The 15,737-nt window shown below is 50.7% G+C and overlaps 1 protein-coding gene across 1 annotated transcript in view; it reads left to right on the plus strand.

The window, feature by feature from the left end:
* The window catches only part of ADCY2 (adenylate cyclase 2), a 422,161-nt gene that overhangs the window by 403,475 nt on the left and 2,949 nt on the right, over nt 1-15,737 (plus strand). The window contains exons 23-24 of the mRNA XM_047729460.1: nt 9,330-9,444; nt 13,614-13,738. Coding sequence (XP_047585416.1) covers nt 9,330-9,444; nt 13,614-13,738 — 240 coding nt within the window. The remainder of the gene's footprint in view (nt 1-9,329; nt 9,445-13,613; nt 13,739-15,737) is intronic.

A 15,737-nucleotide genomic window follows, 5' to 3' on the forward strand; every position in this document is an offset into this window, starting at 1 on the left:
CAGGCCCGTTTCACACACAGAATACTGCGTGGCTGGAGCAGGTGGTACAGCTGACAGCCGTATGACACAGTTGTGACTCGCACTCTGCTCTGCACAAGGCTGCCCTTGCTGCCTCCGCAGAACGGTTAGAAGGGTTTGGGACATAAATACAGTAGGATATGCCGTCAGGTCCATGCGGCCGTTGACTCACTGTGAGCTGTTTTATGCAGGGCACTTAATTGGAACTCAGTAAGGTCATCCTAGAAACACTTTGAACTGCAGATCAGGTCTTCTGCAAGGAAAGTGCATGACGTTTGACTGCGGTGAGGGGCGTATCACACATGATACATATCAATGTGGATATTTTATTTTTCTAAGAAATGAACGTTCTCTTCTGCCTTTTGTAACCTGCCTGTAACCTACTTGTCTTTCTAGTTCTAAGCCAAGAAAAAAACCCTTTCTCTTCCTTTTGTAACCAAATATTTAGTTTGACAACAAAAGACATTCAATTTGCAAAATGTATCAGGTTGATCAAGGATTAAGGTGCTTTTCTTAAATCCAAGAAGAGGCACAGTTACCTGGATAAGAGCCATGTGAAATTTAGCTCGCGTTCCTCAGTTCCCCCTTGTTCCTCCCCGTGCCAGCCGCACAGGGACCTGCACAGACACGGCAGCCTGTCCGCACCTGGCCAGAGCGCGGTCTTGTGTCTGCCTTTGTTTTGCTTCGTTCGTATTTTTAAATGAAACAGTGCACTCTCTGCTTAAGCTTGAAGACGACGTGACTGAGTAGTTGGTTGCCTTGTGCATGACCACTGACTGTTGTTCTCGAAGGAAGCAGGTGCTTGTCAGAAAGTGAAGCGTTAGACTGAGAATGGGCCGGCGTTCTAACCCCACTCATCCCTCCACGAACACGTGCCTGAGAAACACATGAGCTGTGAGGGAAGCCGGGGACCCTTCCCTTCACTGCCAGGACCACCCCCCAGTCTGCTTCCAGGCCGCACAGCTGCAAAGCCTCCTGCCATGGCCTTCACCCCGGAAGTGCTGAGAGTACATCGCGGTTACAAGTATGCTTTTCTTGACTTACGGGGTATTATTCTTAGAAAAAGGACATTTCACTTAAAAAAAAAAAAAATTTCCAAATTCTCCTGACAATTGGTAGCTTATCTACCTGATCCTCATCCCTGATGACAATGGTCAGCAACTGGGACATAGAAGCAGCTGCTTCACTGAGGCCCAGCATGCTCTCCGCACCCGCCACACCACTCCGTGTGGCCTCCTTCCCTCCGCTGCATCCTGGGCCCTCACCGCTCCTCCTCCGAGGCTCGAGGGCCTGGATCCCAGAGGAAGTCCATCCTGCACGCCCTAGTCAAGGATCGGGCTTTCTTTGGTCTTAGCCATTATGTATATTGTTCTGATCTTTTTCGAACAAATACTATTAAGAACTTAGATAAGTTGAGGGGCGCCTGGGTGGCTCATTCAGTTAAACGTCTGCCTTCCGCTTGGGTCATGATCCCAAGGCCCTGGGATCCAGTCCCACATCGGGCTCCTTGCTCAGCAGGGAGCCTGCTTCTCCCTCTCCCTCTGCCTGCCGCTCCCCCTGCTTGTGCTCTTTCTCTCTGTGTCGAATAAATAAATAAAACCTTAAAAAAAAAAAAAAAGAACTTAGATAAGTTGAACCCAAAATACAGGAATGCACTTTCATTCAAATTTCTGCTTTGATTATATTCCTGCTATAGTAAGCCAGACCTCCAGCTCTCCTTCTTGGTCTCAAGTAGATTGAGACCTGTGACCGGCAGTGCTTTGAAAAGAATCAATTTGTAGTACTAGAAAACATGGGCAGGGGGAGAAGCAGAGAGGGGTGCCTGGAAGCTCTTACTCTCTTCCATGGTAGGGGGACTACCATTTTATAAGGCATTTGTCATCTTGCTCTCTTTTTAATTATTTTTTTTTAATTTTTTAACTTCATTTTATTTTTTCAGTGTTCCAAGATTCTTTGTTTATGCACCACACCCAGTGGTCCATGCAATCCGTGCCCTCCTGAATACCCACCACCAAGGTCACCTATAGCCCTATCCCCCTCACCTCCAAAACCCTCAGTTTGTTTCTCAGAGTCCACGGCCTCTCATGCTTTCTCCCCCACCAGTTTCTCCCAATTCACTTCTCCTTTCCTTCTCCTAACATCCTCCATGTTATTCCTTATGCTCCACAAGTACGTAAAACCATATGATAATCAAAACCACCAAAATTAACAAGACAGTAAACCACGTGTGTTGGAGAGGATGTGGGGAAAGGGGAACCCTCTTACACTGTTGGTATGCAAGTTGGTGCAGCCACTTTGGAAAACAGTGTGGAGATTCCTCAAGAAATTAAAAATAGAGCCTCCCTAGGACCCTGCCATTGCACTACTGGGTATTTACCCCAAAGATACAGATGTAGTGAAAAGAAGGGCCATCTGTACCCCAATGTTCATAGTAGCAATGGCCACAGTCACCAAACTCTGGAAAGAGCCAAGATGCCCTTCAACGGACGAATGGATAAGGAAGATGTGGTCCATATACACTATGGAGTATGATGCCTCCATCAGAAAGGATGAATCCCCAACTTTTGTAGCAACATGGACGGGACTGGAGGAGATTATGCTGAGTGAAATCAGTCAAGTAGAGAGAGTTTTTTAAATTAATCTATTGAATTATTTATTTATATAAAAATAACCTAATTTTAAAAACTTTTAAAAGTAAAGGTAGTAGTTTATTTTATTTGTTGTATCCACACAAATGCACCGGCCGACCCAGGGTTGTAGCTTGAGGACAGTTACTAACACCACCTTTTGCCACATCTGGGTCTTGCTGAGTTCACCCTATAGAGACACCGCTGTCCGCGAGCACAAATGTTTCTCCGATATTCGGCTCCCCCCATCCCCCAGATCAGATCCCAGGCTCCTGGGGATCCACCCGGGAGACCCCTGTACTGGCTCACCCAGTGTGTTAGGGACACTGAGCTGCCAGCAAAGCAATGAGCAATAAGCGTTTTCCTTCCGCCTTCACGGACTCGGGTTAATGGCTCCGTCTCTGGCTCGGTGGGTCTAGATTTTATTTAGCTGGTGGGACATCCGGCAGATGTTTCCCTTCCCCACTGTGGTGGGTGACAGCTACTTGCTGATGACCGACCCCTCTGGAACCACCCTCCGGAGTTTACAGTCCGGCAAGGGCCCGTGTGCCACCAATCTCAGTGCTGGGTGCCGTGCAATACTGGAGGCCACCTCCGCCAGCCCAGGCCACCCTAACAAATGGCCAGAGGCTGGGTGACAACATTTATTTCTCACAGTTCTGAAAGCTGGTATAGCCAAGACCAAGGCAGCAGCAGATCAGGTGTCTGGTGGGGACCTTCCTGCTGGTTTGCTGCTGGCTGTCTTCTGGCTGTGTGTCACGTGGTGGAAGACAGGGAGAGGAAGCCAGCTGTCCCCAGCCCTTCCGTGTAAGGGCACTAATCCCATCATAAGGGCCCCCCCACATGTGACCTTGCCACCACCCAGAGGCCCCACCTCCTAATCCATCACACTGGGGCTCAGGCTTCAACATAGGAATTTTGAGGGGACACATTCAGTCCATAGTGGAGGGACTCTGCAAAATTGACCGGGGAAGGGGTGCCTGGTGGCTCAGTGGGTTAAAGCCTCTGCCGTCGGCTCAGGTCATGGTCCCAGGGTCCTGGGATCCAGCCCTGCATCAGGCTCTCTGCTCGGCAGGGAGCCTGCTTCCCTTCCTCTCTCTCTGCCTGCCTCTCGGCCTACCTGTGATCTCTGTCTGTCAGATAAATAAATAAAATCTTAAAAAAAAATTGGGGAAGAAGTGAGGGGTCACTCTGAGACCTTCTGCCGCGGTATCACTGTAGCTCAAGCACCCGTCGAAACCAATAACCATTGTCTCCTTTACTAGAAAAGGAGAAAATAGTTTGGGTCTCTGCTCTGTATTTTTGTACAAACATCAGCTCCCATGATATGTTGTAAGCAGAGAGAAATGTCTTCCCACTTTCATGCTGCTGACAGGAAACTGAAGACTGAAAGCAACGAAACCATTGCTCTTCACGAAATATACTGAGAATGTCAAAGACTCGGGGATGTCAGACGCTCGGTCATTGTCAAAGCCATACATCTCTGTAGGATGCTCGCTGTGTGCATAGGGAGGAAGTTCTAACCTGGGGCATAAGACAGTTTCTGACTGACATTTCCCTCCTAGATGCTTTTCTCATCAAGCAGAGTGACATGCTTCTCTAAACCATCATAAAAGAAAGGAAATAAATCCTGAGCCCCAGGGATACAGCCTGAATTCACTTAACCGCTTCATTTCACCCTGCCCACAACCCTGGGAGACAGGCAGTTATTGTCCCATCACAGATGAGGACACCGACACCCAGTTAATTGACTCGGCCAAGGCCACACAGCTGATGGTTATAGGACCTGGGGCTGAACCCAAGGTTGCCGGACCCAAAAGTATCAGCAGTTATTTGGGGGAATGCCCTGCCTTCAGACAAGCAGTTACGGTCAGAGTGTTAACGCTGGTCCTGGGAAAATGAAGGAAGAAGTGAGTGGCAGGAGTGAGCCCATGGGAGGCAGACTTAGGAGCTGAGGGCTGGGCGGGGAGAGGGGCGGCCGCACAGAAGACCAAGCTGCCAGCATCTCAGGCTTCTGATACAGGGATCTGCAGTCGATGACGCCGTTAGCAGAGCAGGAGAGTCAACAGTGAGCGCTGTCCTTGTGGGAGATGAAATAATAGTATTAGTTCTGGACACACCGTTTGGGTGTGCACTAGGGTAGCCAAGTACAGCTCCAGCCACCCGCATGGCTAGTTCCAGAGCCATTGACCGGCCGTTCCTGGGGACACCTCCCCACCAGCTGAGCATCTCTCAGACTCATCATCCAACCCTCCCGCCACCATTTACCAGCAGGACGATCAAGGAAAACCGCTTACCTGTTTGTCGACCTGTTTGTGCAGACTTCACGCAAACCTGTCCCTGAGGAGGCTCACAAAAATGACTGTGATGCGAAAGTTTTAAAATTAATAAACTCAAATGGAAGGAAAGTCAAAGATGCAACACAAAGATGAAGATGGGACACAAAATGCAAACAGCCAAGGTCCCGCCACAGTCTAGAGGCGCTCAAGGAGGGCGGCAACATGGCAGCTAAGATGAGACCTGGAGTCAGGCGCCCAGTTTGCCACTTAGGCCAGTTTTTAACCATCCAGGGTCTCTCTTTCCCCATCTGCATAACGGAGATAAATAGATAAAGTCCTTCATGGGACTCCCTGTGAGGATTAAATACACAAATGCAACGATGTTGCTCACAATTATTCAGAAATTTCCAGCAGCCAGCACAGTACCTACGTGTCCCAGTGCTCATAGGGACAATCGTGTCACTCATTCATTAATATATCTGAAAACCAGGCCTCGGGTATAAGCTCTCAGAACCATGACAATGGCTCCACAGTGAGCCGTGTGCTTGGTAACTAACTTCCTCTTAGGAAATGGTTTAAAACGTGAGGGTGGGGGGGGGGTGCTTCCAGAACATTGTGTAATGTGCATTTTAATAAACTATGTTCCCTGTAAAGTGAGATTGGTGGAAAAGAGTGAGAGACCACCTGAATCCAAGTTCAGGAGATTTGGATAGCCTAGCAGTCAGGCCGTTTTCCCCAAATATGTGTTTACACCTTGGAGTTCTGGTTAACACTGGGAAGCTGTGAGTCCCAGGTACCTGACAGGTACCTGACAGGTCCGACAGGTACCTGACACTCGGGTGGTCAGAGCCACCACATGAGAGCCCATCTCCAGCCTGTGAGGATCAGCTCACGTGGGAGGGAGCAGACCTTCCCTTTAGAGAATGCAGGGTCTCATCAAGCTCTCCCAGGGGAGGGGCACCTGGGTGGCTCAGTGGGTTAAAGCCTCTGCCTTCAGCTCAGGTCATGATCCCAGGGTCCTGGGGCTTTCTGCTCAGCAAGGAGCCTGCTTCCTCTTCTCTCTCTCTGCCTGCCTCTCTGCCTGCTTGTGATCTCTGTCAAATAAATAAATAAATGTTTAAAAAAAAAAATCTCCCAGGGGAGAAAGCTCCTAGACAGTCATTCTGACCCTTCAGCAGCAGACAGATGCCCCCACAGCAGGTGCTCCGTGAGTATTTGACGGGTGGGAGACGGGCGAGGAGAAAAGAGAGGTCTAGAGAGGAGGCGTGTGTGAATTTCAGCCTAAAGCATTAGGCCGGTGTTTACGGTCACTTGGGTCATACAATGACCACGATAAACATTCATGTGCTTTAAGCGGCATTCCTGGCTGGTGGAATTTCCAAAGCAAACAGCTTCCAAGATGTGTTCTGGGGTACGGAATGCATCTCCTTGCCGTGTCACTGGAAGTCACTTAAATATTTGGAGACATCTAAGAGAAATCATTTTGATCGTGGGAGAAAGAGCTGCTTTATACTGTCATCAAATATTTATCAAAAGCTCAGTTATAAGGATTTTTTGAAATGAACTGAGCTCTGAGCATAAAGACTGAGCGTCATTTTTTTCGAGGACTTACTAAGCCCAAATGAGTTATCGACATTAGATTTAAACCCTCTCCCAGGACTTGGTCTCTTCATTCATCACCGAGGTCATGGAAACCTCCAGCTTAAGCCCACTGCGTGAAAACAGATCGGGTCATGATTCCTCGGCGAGGGAAGCTTGTTTGCTGCGCGGCGGTTCGGTGGCAGCAAACCATGTCACCCCCCACCCTCCCGCCCCTGCAAATCTGTGCTCCTTGCTGGGACTGTGGTGGTGTTCGTGACACGGGATTCTGCCTGTTGATTTCGAGCTGTTGAGTTCGTGCTCCCTGTTCAGGGCATGTCTCCGGAGGACTGCGTGAACCTCCAAATCACGCCTCCCCCGGGCGTCATGAGACAGGAGGCATTGGGGGCACGGAGGAAGCGCCGCACGTCTGAAGGAACGACCGCGTCCTCGCCGACATCCGCTAACCGTCCGTTCCCCAGTTCCGGCTGTTGAAGTTGTTTGCATTTCCTTGCACATTTGAAGTTGAGGATTTATGGTGCCAGTAACGTTTTATCGGTCTTTGTCTAGAAGGACAGAATTCATGTGAGGAGTGGAAGAACGTTCTCTGAACGAGGAATGGACGCCTCTTTCCTGCTCACGTTCGGATGATCAAGCACAGTGGTCTCGGGTGGGGGGGGGGAGTTTGCCCCCGAGGGGACATCAGGCAACATCTTTTGGGTTGTCATTCCTGGAAGGCAGCCGTACTGTCACTGCTGGCCTCTGTGGACAGAGTCCCCCAGGACAAGGAATGACCCTGCCCAGGTGTCAGCAGTGCCCATGGCAACAGACCCGCCCAGTGCTACCCTTCCCGACTCCCGTCGCTGAAACACTGTGGACTCATGGAATAACTCTGCTGCCGTTTTCCTTTCTCCTTTGGCCTTGGTTTTCCCCACCTCCCTGTCACCTCGAATATGCTACGTCCACTGCCTCCACCGTCCCGCTCCCTCATCCCTACTGAGAGCCTCAGCGCTGGTTTTTAATCTCCGCCCTGCGTGGGGGGCGCCCCCCTCCCCGTTCACCAGGGACCTCCCCTTTGACCTTCTGGAGAGCTCTCTCCATCTCTGACTGAGCTCCCCTGGGGCCCAGAGGATCCAGCACTTGTCCTGGAAGTCACCACATGAGCTCCACAAAGGCCCACCTCTCCTGCTTTTATCTCAGGGATTCCCAGTGTCCTTTCTGGTTTCCTCCTCTGTCCCCAGCCGAGCGAGGCCCACCCCCCATCCCTGCTTGAATATCCCGTGTGTTCTTCTTCCCTTGGAGCCCTCTCCCACTTCAGGGGTGTGTGAATGGCCCCTCCTGGACATAGGGCCCCCCTCCCAGTGAGCATCCTTAGCCTTGACCTCTCCCCAAATCTTGACGATGCTCTTGGTTCCTCCCAGACATTTCCTCTTGGCTCCGCGCCAGGCAGTGTAAGCGCAGTCCCTCGATGACCAGGCATCGGGTGCTGCTCCTGGACCACACGCTGCCATGCTGGGGAGACACCGGGTAACAGAAGAGAGTCTCTGCTCTTGGGGAGCTCACAGACTAGTGACAGACATGAAAAATGCGCTGATTCTCGTGCCGAGACGGATGCCTGGGAACCACGAGCCCCAGATGCTGGGCAGGCCCAGCGGACGGGGCTGGGTCTACATGTCACCCCGCATTCTGATGCCCCCAATCAGTACTGGAGCAGCAGGAAACTTCAGGACATGGAATACATCTTATGAATTATATATGTATGCTAATAGAGAGTCTGTGTTTAAATATAACCAAAAATAGAAATGTTAGAAAGATGATCTCAAAAAGGAATTACAAACATAATTAGGTGTTAGAAATTCATTGTGAATGTAAATTAGTAACAAATATAAGTTAATAGCAAATAGGAATAGAAATTCCCACCTACCTTCGTTGGAAACCTTGAACTTGTCTTTTCCTTCGGCTCTATATGCGTGATGTGTGATGACCATTCCTCGAGGGATGAGAAATCGCCAGGACAGGGAGGCAGGGCGTCGTCGCCCTGTGTTAGTCGGCTAGGGTTCTGCCGTCACAGAGTACCACAGACAGGAGGATTAAGCAACAAAAATCTGTTGTCTCCCAGTTCTGCAGACTGGAGGTCAGAGGCCGAGGCACTGACGGTTGGTTTCTTCGGAGGTCTCTATCCTCGCTGTGTAGACACCCTCTTCCCCCTGTGTCTTTGTGGGGTCCTCTCATGTGTCTGTGTTCAGTCTCCTTTTTCGAAGGACACCTGTCATACTGGATAAGTCATACCAATGACCCAATTTAATCTTAATCCCCTCTTTAATGACAGAGGTAAAAATCTCCAAATACAAATTCTGAGGTATTGGAGGTTATGAATTTGGGGGGACACAGAGCACTCCTCTCCTATCAGGGCAAAAGGAAGATGTGGTGTTTCCAGAACCGGAGGGAGCTGTGGCTGGTGGGGAGTGGGGAAGAGGAGGAATGGACCCCAGCCCTCTCCCCTGCACCCCCCCCCACCTTCCCTGGCCCCTCGCCTTGGTCAGTCCCACAGGAGGCCCCAGCCCAGGGGAGAAGGCGGGGAGATGGGTGTGGGAGTCAGCGGGGATCCAAGAGCCAGCTCTCCTCACAGTCTTCTGTCTGCGGAGTCTGTCTGTCTGGGTGCTGTGTGTCTCCTAGGTCTCAGGTCTCCCACGGCCACAGAAATGAATGGGGGCACAAGGCCTCCTCGTGCAGGGGTCAACCCCACAGGACTGGGGCATTCTTCCTGACGGGAGCCCCGCCTTGCGGCCCCTTGAGCTCTAACCCGCCCTGTGCTGCTTCCGTGCAGGAGCCCGAGCGGCAGTACATGCACATCGGCACCATGGTGGAGTTCGCCTTCGCGCTGGTGGCGAAGCTGGACGCCATCAACAAGCACTCCTTCAACGACTTCAAGCTGCGCGTCGGTACGTGCTGGGACCGTCCCGCAGCTGTGGGCGCGGCTTGGCGGGGGACGGGCCGGGGAGGGTCCGGGGAGAGCCAGGCCCGCGTCTGCGGGGCAGGAGGACTGGATGGGGCGGGGGGCGGGAGGCCCAGGGAAGTGAGGAGCCCCTGAGACACTTCTGTACAAACTAGAAAACAAAACAGCCTTTGGTAGGAGCCCGGCTGTGAGCGCTGTGTTAGGTCCTCCCGCTGGATTCCAGCCGCGCTGCGGCCCCTTTGCGGCCCGGGTCCCTCTGCAAGCCCCGTGCGCGGCCTTACGCCGGCGGCACAGCATGGACTGTAAACCACCCCATTAGTTTAGGGACCCCTGCCAATGAAATCAGCACCTGCCATGGGCTGGGAGATGCATCCAGGCTTGGAGATCCAAAACTCTTATTTATATTTAAATATCTAAATATATTTAATAACATTTAATATAGTTTAATATACTTATATATAAATATGTATTTTAATATATTTATATATTTTATAATGTAATTGTAATTTTATTGTGATATAAAAATGTAAATATATATATACATACATATATATATTTTTTTTAATTTTATTTATTTATATGACAGAGAGATCACAAGTAGGCAGAGAGGGAGGCAGAGAGAGGGGGGAAGCAGGCTCCCCGCTGAGCGGAGAGCCCGATGCGGGACTCGATCCCAGGACCCTGAGACCATGACCTGAGCCGAAGGCAGAGGCTTAACCCACTGAGCCACCCAGGTGCCCCTATATATATATATTTTTTAAGGCATCTTAGAATTGTTGAAATAGTCACACACCCCTGGCAGTCACAGCCTCCAAGAACCCTAAACATGTGTCCCAGGTTCTGAAATACCCACAGCTTTTCTGATTGGATATTCAAGCCAACTTTCTCTAAAAGTATTTCTTTAAAATTCTTTAAAATACTTAAATTATTTCTAAATTTCTTCTAAAGTTTTCTTGTAAGTTCTTCCCTTACTTTAAGTTGACTCATGAGCATGTTTCACGCTTACTTGCCTTTTTCAAATGTCTATACACATAAAAAGTGTGCTTTGAGCCCTCAGCGCAGCGCACAGCCGTCTGGCTGGGGTACAGTCGTGGCCATTCATGGCGGGTGCGGGTTCTTCGACCCTTTTATGTTCCTCTTGGCCATACATTTTGCTCCTTCTGAAAGCCAGTCCACATACGAGTAGGTCTCATAATAAATTCCATCGGAATGGCTTTTCATTTCTTTTGCATACAGATTTTCACTTTAAAAAAAATCCCAATATTTAGAGCAATTTTCTTCCTTTGCTGTGTGTATGTGCTGAATTTTAAAACCCGGGCGTGTTTACGGGTCTGTAGCTAAAGGTGTCCTCTAGGCTGCTCGTCTGTGCTGTTAACTGTCCAAGTCTGGACGCCTTTTCCTTCCGACTTCCTCGCCTGCGGGCCCAGCTGGGCTCGGTGAGGCACTGCCTTCCCCAGAAGGTGAGCAGGGCTGGGCAGGCGGGGACTGCCCAACGGCCTGCTGACCACGTAGGATGTGGAGGCATCTCCTTGACCCTAGAGCCTCCTGATTGTTTTGACAGCTGAGAGAATGAGCTCTTCAAACATCAAAGCGCTCTCATAAAAAGAAAAATTAAAAAAAAAAAATCTATTACCTGGGGGCATGACGGCTCTGTTGAGAAGCATTTACAGACAAAACAGCACCACCCTTCCCTGCAGGGTGAGATGCGGACAGCTGTTCACTGGTCACCTGCGTTACATCCCAAAAAAGCAGTTTTCTTGGTCTAGACCATAACCGCATTTTCCAAATTAAGTAATGGAACCGACCCTCTTCGGCAGGAATTTGTTGAGTGTTTACTTTACTCTGCTTATCAAATAACAAATAGTATCTGTACACTCACTCCTCGCACCAGCTTTTGGAGATTTCCGAGGAAGCCTAAGCTCCGTGTTTCACAGGCCTTGGGGCTGCCTCTCCCCAGCCCTGGGCCTCACTCTGGGGGCGGCTTGGCTGCACTTGGCTGCGTGGCGCCATCCAGTGGCCATTCGCGGTAGGAACTCGGGAGAGTAATATTTCCCCCAAAAATGATACAAATAAGAAGAGATGAATTCACTCCTCGAGTCCTTTTCTGCAGGGCAAGCTACAGAATCAGTCTGTTAGTGGGGACCAAGATTTAAGCACATCCCTGCACTAAGTAGACTGACCCCGTGCCAGGAATCAACCCAGGCTCTCCCCCATCCCCCACCCCTGCCAGGCGCTGACCAAGCAAGACTCAGCAGCCAGCAGAAAAGCGGACGGTAGAGGGGTTCAAGAGCACCAGCCAGAAGCTAGAATAAATTATTTGGGGTGTCTAAAGCAGAGTGTGAGCTTTATTGTGTACTCGGCAAAAGCAGAATTTCTTGCTCACTTCTCGCATACCTTCAAAGAGTCTGTGGAACTGTGTTCATAGAACGGTGTTCTACTCTGCTTCCTGCCCACCTCTCCATTGCAAAGAGGAAGCTTGGCCTTAGGTCTGTAACCAAGGGTAGTACACTAAGCAGTTCAGGAGTGGGAGATGGGATAGCTCAGAAACACTCTCCTTAATCCATGCAAGGTGACCCCGCAGGGAGGCGGGGGTCTCAGAGCCAGCAGAAAACGTAGGGGGCACAATCGACCCATGTCTGTATTTCTGTTTCTATTTCTGGGGCCTTTCTCGGCACCACTCCTGTGAGACATGTGGGTCTGCCTGTTTGGGCTGAGATGCTGGGCAAAGACTCATCCAGCCTGGAGCACTGGGTGGGGGAGGGGTCCGGGCCGCTCTGATTAGAGAAGCTGATCGGGTTTCCGTGGCTTCAGCGCACCCGGAGCTCGGGTGTCTGCACGTAATAACCATGGGCTTATAATCACGGTTCCGAACTGAGGGGGCAGTCACGGCCACCGTCACCAATGTCAGCAGTGGTCTGGGGTGGAATGACCCTCTTCGGCAGGAATCGGGCACCCCGATTATCTGGGAAGTCACATGGGCCAACTGGGATAGCAAGAAATCTGTCCGATCAGTGGGGTCTTGGCCATCTGGGCTAAGTAGTGATTCCAGAGCTTCTCCAGCAAACTTCTAGGGGGTCTCCCTGGGGAATCACAGTTGGTGAGGAGACATACGCCAGAGGTAGGGGTGTCCTCAGTCTAATGGAGGCAAAGCTATAAAGAGCACAGCTTCCAGGGGGGCAAGTACCCAAGCACCTGCCCACCAGGGGCCAGCCTGTCTACCCAAAGATCCCTGCAAACTCGAGCCTCCTGGGACCCTCCCCAGGCTTATCGGTTGCAGCCTCTTATGTCAGAATTCCCTCACATCTGAGTCTGTATTGCTCCTACTAAGATGTGGTGTTGTTTTGACGCTGACATGGGTAGGCAGCCTCACCAGCACAGTGCACGTCAGAGAGTCCTTTGGAAGGTGGTTTAGCCCAGCACAAACATGTTCCTCTGGAATTCAGTAAACTTGCCATTGGGACATTATCCAAGGCAACAGCCCTCAAGGTGGGAAGAAGCCTTGGGCATGGGACACTTGTGGCAGCTAAGATGGCAGCGTCCTTGCAAGCAGGGGCCATGGAGCCACCTGTCTCTGCCATCTACTGCTTGTCTGATGGTGCCGTGCTCTGCTTCCGTGCCCGAAGCTGGAAGTGATGATGACAGTAGCCACCCTGTCGGGCTGTTGTGAGAACCACAGGAGTTTTTACATATAAAGCGCATGGAACAGCGCACAGCAGGTGAGGACACATCTCTGGTGTCTGGCAGGGGGCGTTCAGCGAGGTGGCGGCACGGACCCCAAAGTCCAGCAGCGGCAGAACTGCCGTTCACTGTACTCAGGGTCGCCATTTCAAGCAGAAAGACGTGTATTTCAAAATTAACCCTAACTCCACAACTATTGGAAAACACAATGATCATCACTTGCCTAAGATTATGTAGCAACATAGGAAACTATTATGTTGGGTTTTTTAAAAACATAACAATGGAATAATAATGATATATGGGGACATAATCAAGAATCAAGGTTAAGAAGGGAAAAGAATGTTTTTCTTTGCTTTAGAACCCCATGGGTTGGACTAATGTTTGTTCAGTAACGATGATTTGGGAATATCGTTGTGAAGCTTTTCTGTTTAAGACGGTGGCTGTGACGTGAATCTACCTGGCTCTGCTGTGCTACAGGTATTAACCACGGACCTGTGATAGCGGGTGTCATTGGAGCTCAGAAGCCGCAGTATGATATCTGGGGCAACACTGTAAATGTGGCCAGCAGGATGGACAGCACCGGCGTGCTGGACAAAATACAGGTAATTCAGTGTGCTTTGTAAGCATTGGCCGGTTGTGTCCTCTTGAAACCATAAATAAGTGTAATAATGATAATAACATACTAAAACAGAGAGTCTTGAAACTTACTTAAATCTTGAGGAAACCTCGAAACACATCGACATGAACAGAAGTCCTTTTTTATTGGGGAAAGGTTAATTCATTTCTGTACTCACTCTTAGCAATCATTTAGGAATGTAATAATATAAAGATTATCACCTTGGTGAAAGTCAACAATCATGAAAATCAACATGGCTGTCAGATACTTGAGCGTGAAGTCAGGGCAGGACATGTCCCTCCTCTTCCGTCTCGCGGCCCAGCACCTCAAAAGGTGCTTTGCCGGGAGAGGGATAGTATCACCAACACCAGCCATAACCCCCAGACTTCCTGTCCTGGGGGCTGAATTGGAGGGTAGCGAAATAGAGCCCATTGGGGAAAGACGAGGGGTAGGATGACGAGGGTGATAGGTAATAGCAGTGCCAAATCGGACCAGCATGGGGTTTGGTTCTCTAGAATGATGGGAAAGTGCTGGAATCCACCCAAGGGAGGATGCTTGAACATGATACCAGACATCTAGAAGGAGAGACTGACTTCTAATGAGAAGAGTGTGTGTGCGTGTGTGTCTCTGCAGAACTTTGAGTTTGCCTCACCCTCAAAAAGCAGTGGTTCCACATGTCACTTCAACTTCCTTATATTCTGGAAGATAAACTCCTGCCACATGGCAAGTTTGTACGAAAACCGTTGGACATACACTTTTTCTTGTGTTGGTCCTTCACGAAGTCCATAAGTCCCTGTTCTGTGTGCCTTGGCTTGGCTAGAGTCCTCAGGTATAACCGTGCCTCCTAACATTGTGGCAGAGACTCCGAGTTCTCTACTGACTTCAGCAGGAGACCCACTCCCATGTCGTCAAGAGCGGGTCTTCATTCAGCTTCCGCTCACTTGCCCTTCATGCTCCCTACCCCATTCATTCAAGAGGATTCCATTTCTGTGAGCTTCCTAGAGCATATCCCTAATTTTTATATGGAACGGGCCCAACATCACTTCTCAGTGTTCATCTTCTTCCAGCCAGATGATTAGTCAACTGTCGCTGAAAGTGAGCGACCAAGCAACAAAGAGAAGGGGGAGATGACAGCTGACGTGGGGAGGAGAGGAACAGCCAGGGCTTCCCGGCCAAACCGCTGTTGCCAGGGAAAAGAGCCAGTTGGCTGTGCTCACAAGAGCCAATCCAGACGAAGCTGCCACAGAAGTGGGGCTGAGCGGTGGTCACTGTCTGAGGAGACAGCCCGCTTCCCCCCACGAGGGGCACAGGCCGCCGTGTTGGCAGTCCAGCTGCACCGTGTGCTGATGCCACCATGGCCTCTGGGCCTTCCTGCCTGTGGGTCACCTGTTCCCCCTGCGCAGGAATGTTCCAGCAATGCTGGCCAACAAGGCGTCTTCCATTTGGTGTGGGAGAGGGTGCTCCTGTCAAAGACACACGTTCCCACCTGGAGGCCAACCTAGCCCCGCCCACGCCTGCCACCCTCAGCAGACAGTGACCTTAACAAGCTGCAGGACTCTCCGGGTGGTTTTCAAGTACTCGGGATAAGAATCAAAAACAATTTAAGAGCGGCTGGTCAGGGAGAGCGCTTCCTCCTGGAGCCCGTAAATCCCCCCAGATCAATGCTTCAAATGAGCCTGAGCTCCCGTGTGTCTCCAGGAGGATATTGGGCCTCGTAAATCTCCGGGTGTTTGGGGGCTGAGCAGCCCTGGGAGGGTCTCTGCTCGCTTGGAGCCCGGAGACGAGGCGGGTTTCTCGTCGGGAGAGCAGCTCGCCGGCAGGTCTGTGTGTGCTCACGCAGCACGGCAGCTGGGAGGTTGGTGTCCGTGAACTCCTTCTCCTGAAGGCACGTGTTCCTTCCACCTCCAGTAGCTTCGCGTTCCCTCTTATGTGCACGAAAAGTAGTGAGAGGTGCTGAGGTCATTACAGAGCCCCTCCCGGGCCTG

This window comes from Lutra lutra, chromosome 5 (genome assembly GCF_902655055.1).
Source record: "Lutra lutra chromosome 5, mLutLut1.2, whole genome shotgun sequence".
Lineage (NCBI taxonomy): Eukaryota > Metazoa > Chordata > Mammalia > Carnivora > Mustelidae > Lutra > Lutra lutra.